Genomic DNA, 4,803 nt, shown 5'->3' on the forward strand with positions numbered 1-4,803 from the left:
TGGTATATTAATTGAGACCTGAGAAAGGTTATCAAGTATCTTGCTAAAATTCAGGCACATTATTTAGTTCATCAATCTCAATTTGATATTTACTACCTGTATAACCTTGGTTAAGTCAATTAACATCTATGGGTCTTAGTTTTCCCATTTGTAAAATGAGTGATTTAACTAGAGCAGGGGTTCTCAGCTTTTATGTGTGTCATAAACCTCACTGGCAACATAATGAATTTTATAAACCTATTCTCATAACATTAGTTTTAAAAAGCTCTTTAAAATATTCTTTTAATATAGGATTACAAAGAAAACAATTTATAGTGTAAAAAAGATGCATTTTTTCCCCATAGAAGTTTGTGGACCCAATTGATATTTCATACAAGGTCCGCAGGTTAAGAGTCCCTCAACTAGACAGCCACTCAGATCTCTTGGAGTTCTTATATAATGTACTTCTTTCAATTTATCATAGGATTCTTGTAAACATCCATGACATATAGCTGTCCATCCTCTGATAATTTCAAGGAATTTACAGCTCATGAGCGAGCCTATCTCACTGATGAACATCTATAACATTTGGAAAGTTTTCCCTTAAATTTAACAGAAATTTCCATTCCTATAACTTCCATTAAACCATCCTCACTACTATTTAAAAACCCATAAACCAGGTCTACATCTTCTTTGAAACAGTATTCAGTTCCAAGAAAATTTTTATTGGATCCTTCGTCAGTCTTCTCTTGACCTGGCTAATCTTAGCTAGCTCTTCAATTCATCTGAAAATGAGATTTTTGTAATAGTGACTTCCTTATGTTTGAAGATTTAAAATAAAGTCCAGATAGTAAGCTAATAAAGATGTTGTAAAATTAATCAATGCAGTGGAGAGGGATCTGAACATTATTACCTACCAGGTTCTCACACCTCTAAAAGCCTATAGTTCTATGAATAATAATGATCCATCCATTAAGCTTCAGTCCTTCCCTACATATCCTTCCCTATATCATCCTTCCCAGAGGCCTACATAAGCCCATCATCTATCAAACCACTTTCAAAAATGCTTACTATGGAGATGATTTTTTTTTCTTCTCTCCCCAAACTTTCCTGAGGAACCACACTGAGAGTTCAAGCATAGGTTTTGTTTGTATTCTCTCTTTGTATGGGCACATATGTTTGTTTCTGAACTGATTCCTCAGAATATTCCAAGTGTGTCAAGGGAAGTCTTATATTTGAATTCACATTTATACAAGAAACAGCACTATTTTTACTTCTTCTCCTAGTCTGAATAAACAGCTTACTTATGAAAATTCTTATAAATTAGATATCTCCTCACACATTATTCATAAAACATGGCATTGTTGTCAGGTATGATGGCATGTGCTTGTAATCATAATTATCAGAGAAACTGAGGGTAGTCAATTTCTTGAGTTTGCGAATTTTGAGTTACAGTGGGATAAATCATTTAATCTTCTCTAAGTCTGACAGCAATATAGTGGGACCTCAGAGAAGAGTCTACTAAGTTTCCAAAAAAGGGATAAACTGAGTCAGATAAAGATGTAGCAGGTCAACTTTCCAGCACTTCAAGTGTGGATGAAATAGAGAGACACAGGATTTAAAAAACAAACAAATATGAACATGGCATTATTCTGCAAAGAAATTCTGGCAAACATCCTATACAAGCAAATACAAAAAGAGGAAGGGATTTATAGTGATAGGTCTTCTGTAGGGTCTGTTGCTGATAAATCAGATAATAGAATACATATGTCTGGTGATTACATAACTATAATAAGGACCCTCTGGTCATAAGGTACAAAATAGTTTTTTTTTTCTTTTAAATAACTTAAATAATCCAACCATTCAGTGAATATAAACATCTGGAAAGAAAAATCTTGAAGGATCCTTTGGGTGAGGGTGAGTTGTGTGCATAAATTGTAACATTTTTTAAGGGTATAAAATTTCATCATTTACTTCATTATTTATTTCATTATTTGTCTCCTCAGCCCACCATGTCAGCTTTCAATAATACCACTTCCCAGCCACTGATTTTTTTGTTGACTGGAATTCCTGGTCTTGGATCATCTCAAATATGGATCTCCATTCCCATCTGCCTGTTATATGCCATTGCCCTCTTTGGGAACAGCATGATTCTATTTGTAGTGATCAGTGAACAGAGTCTCCATGAACCCATGTATTATTTCCTCTCAATGCTCTCAGTCACAGACCTGGGCCTGACTATCTGTACTCTTTCTACCACACTGGGAGTTTTCTGGTTCAATAACAGAGAGATCAACCTTGATGCTTGCATCATACAAATGTTTTTCCTCCATGGACTAACATTCATGGAGTCTGGTGTGCTCCTAGCTATGGCCTTTGACCGCTTTGTGGCGATCTGTGCCCCACTGCATTATGCCACTATTCTAACCAACACCAAGATTGCTCAAATTGGTGTGGCTGTGGCTGTAAGAGATGTTGCAGTCATGACTCCAGTGGTTCTGCTTCTCAAAAGACTGTCATTTTGTCGGTCAAAGGTTCTTTCTCACTCTTATTGCTACCATGTGGATGTGATCAAGCTGTCATGTAATGACAACAGGGTTAACAGCATCATGGGACTTTTTGCCCTCTTTTCAACGACAGGCATTGACTGCCCTTGTATTCTTATATCTTATGTCATGATCATCCGTTCAGTTTTAAATATTGCATCTCCTGAGGAACGACACAAGGCTTTTAATACATGTGTCTCTCATATTAGTGCAGTTGCTATTTTCTATATTCCCCTTGTCAGTTTGTCTCTTGTGCACAGATATGGTCGGAAGGCACCCCCTTTCATCCATACCATGATGGCCAATGTCTTCCTCCTTATCCCACCTGTTCTTAATCCAATTATCTACAGTGTGAAGACCAAACAGATACGAAGGGCTATTATTAAGCATTTTATTAACATGGGGCACCAGGCATGACTGCAAAATTATAAAAAGGATGCTCTTTCTCAAAGAGATTAAAAGAGAAAAATGACTCATATGTACAAAAAATTAGAGAAGGTATTTGTGATAAAATTTTTAAGTAAGGAGTTGGAGAAATTAGGATAACATTCAGTCAAATTTGGGGACTTATAGATTTGCTTATACTAAAGAATGAGTTTTATATGATAGATTATTTGACTATCACTTGTGAAAATCATGAAACTGTACCTTTTAATAAATAGTTTGTATTAGAGTTACAACTTTGAGTTAACATATTAGCAAATTTCCTTAGATTCAGAGATTTTAATGTTGCCTTAAGGGTGAATAGGCAATACAGATTGGAAACTTAACATAGTCAGCATTTTTCTGGGGTTTTGAATAAATTACCATGTATTACTGTATGTGTGAAGCTTGGATATGTAAATATTCTTAAATTGAAATGAAGGACAAATAAGATGTCCTTATATATGTTTATTTGCTAACTGTTGTTAAAATGTGAGAAAAAATAACAACTTAACATTAATCTGTGATTGGTGAAATCTTACTATATGAGGTAAAATCTCATGGGAACATAATTTGGTATTATTTTAAGTTGTTATTTAAGATATGACTGTCTGAACTGTCATTAAGTCAATAGTTTGCCATTCGAGGGAAATGTCATGTGCAGCCCAAAGGGAGTGCAGTCTGAGAACTGTTACAAGTGGATGTCTTTTCCTGGGAAAACTTGAGGGGGTGACTTTGGCATGGGTCAAGGTAAGAGCCTCGACTCATTTTCCCCAGTGTGCTATTTTCTTGAGGAACAGAAAATTTTCCCACCTGGTTAGTTCTGATGCTGGCTTTGATATTCTATGAATAATGAGAAACATTGCTTTGCAATTGGTTGTTCGCTATGAATCTTGTCTTGAATAAAACATAACTAAGGATTTTTTTTTACCCCTATCATAGATTGTGTCAGATCAATTTATGCCTTTAAAGAAACAGTCTTGTTATTGTCATAACCATGTCCTTCTTTTTATTTCATAAAAAAAATTTCTATAATCAGGCAAGGTGACCAGTAGAAGATTGTCATTGCAATGTCAAACCTATTAATTGATAGATTAATGCCGAAACATCTGAGTTCTTATAAGAGGATACAACTTACAGATATCTTATTATTTTAATCTGCAGTTGTAGTCAATTCCTTTTCTGAAGCAGCTAAATAAACGAGTTCTTGGACTTGCCATCCACTTGCTAATAGTCATATATTCTTGTATAAGATTTAGTCCTTGAAGTACCTTATGATATGAGAATATTATCCTTAAAAGGGAAATGACAAAGATGTAAAAGTTTTCTAATTAGAGTAGTAAACTTGCAGAAACAGGATCAAATTAATTTCTCTAAAAATTATATAAATACAATGTATATACATACATATATACATATGTATGTGCTTGTGTGTATACATACATATAATTATGGATAGACAGATATATGCATCTCTCTTTCTCTGTCTCTCTCTCTCTGTCTCTCTTTCTGTTTCTCTCTGTCTCTCTCTCTCTGTCTCTCTGTCTCTGTCTCTGTCTCTCTGTCTCTCTCTGTCTCTCTCTCTGTCTCTCTCTGTCTCTGTCTCTCTCTGTCTCTGTCTCTCTCTCTCTGTCTCTCTCTCTGTCTCTCTGTCTCTCTCTGTCTCTGTCTCTCTCTCTCTCTGTCTCTGTCTCTGTCTCTCTCTCTGTCTCTCTCTCTCTCTGTCTCTCTCTCTCTCTGTCTGTGTGTGTGTGTGTGTGTCTCTCTCTGTGTGTGTGTGTCTCTCTCTCTCTGTGTGTGTCTCTCTCTCTCTCTCTCTCTCTCTCTCTCTGTGTCTCTCTCTCTCTCTCTCTGT

The 4,803-nt window shown here is 35.6% G+C and overlaps 1 protein-coding gene across 1 annotated transcript; it reads left to right on the forward strand.

Annotated features, from left to right (window-relative positions):
- Nucleotides 1-1,991: 1,991 nt before the first annotated feature.
- Nucleotides 1,992-2,942, forward strand: LOC138177742 (olfactory receptor 51F2-like). The gene has a single exon (XM_069108950.1). It carries the CDS (start codon nt 1,992-1,994, stop codon nt 2,940-2,942), a length of 951 nt encoding a protein of 316 aa, XP_068965051.1.
- The last annotated feature ends 1,861 nt before the right edge of the window (nt 2,943-4,803 follow it).

This window comes from Petaurus breviceps, unplaced genomic scaffold, assembly GCF_028583685.1.
Source record: "Petaurus breviceps papuanus isolate PSGF00001 unplaced genomic scaffold, PetGlider_PUasm1.0 90444, whole genome shotgun sequence".
In the NCBI taxonomy this organism is placed as follows: Eukaryota; Metazoa; Chordata; class Mammalia; order Diprotodontia; family Petauridae; genus Petaurus; species Petaurus breviceps.

Excerpts from the sequence above, each read along its gene's own strand:
- LOC138177742 (XM_069108950.1), top strand. The coding sequence starts at position 1,992 with ATGTCAGCTTTCAATAATACCACTTCCCAGCCACTGATTTTTTTGTTG.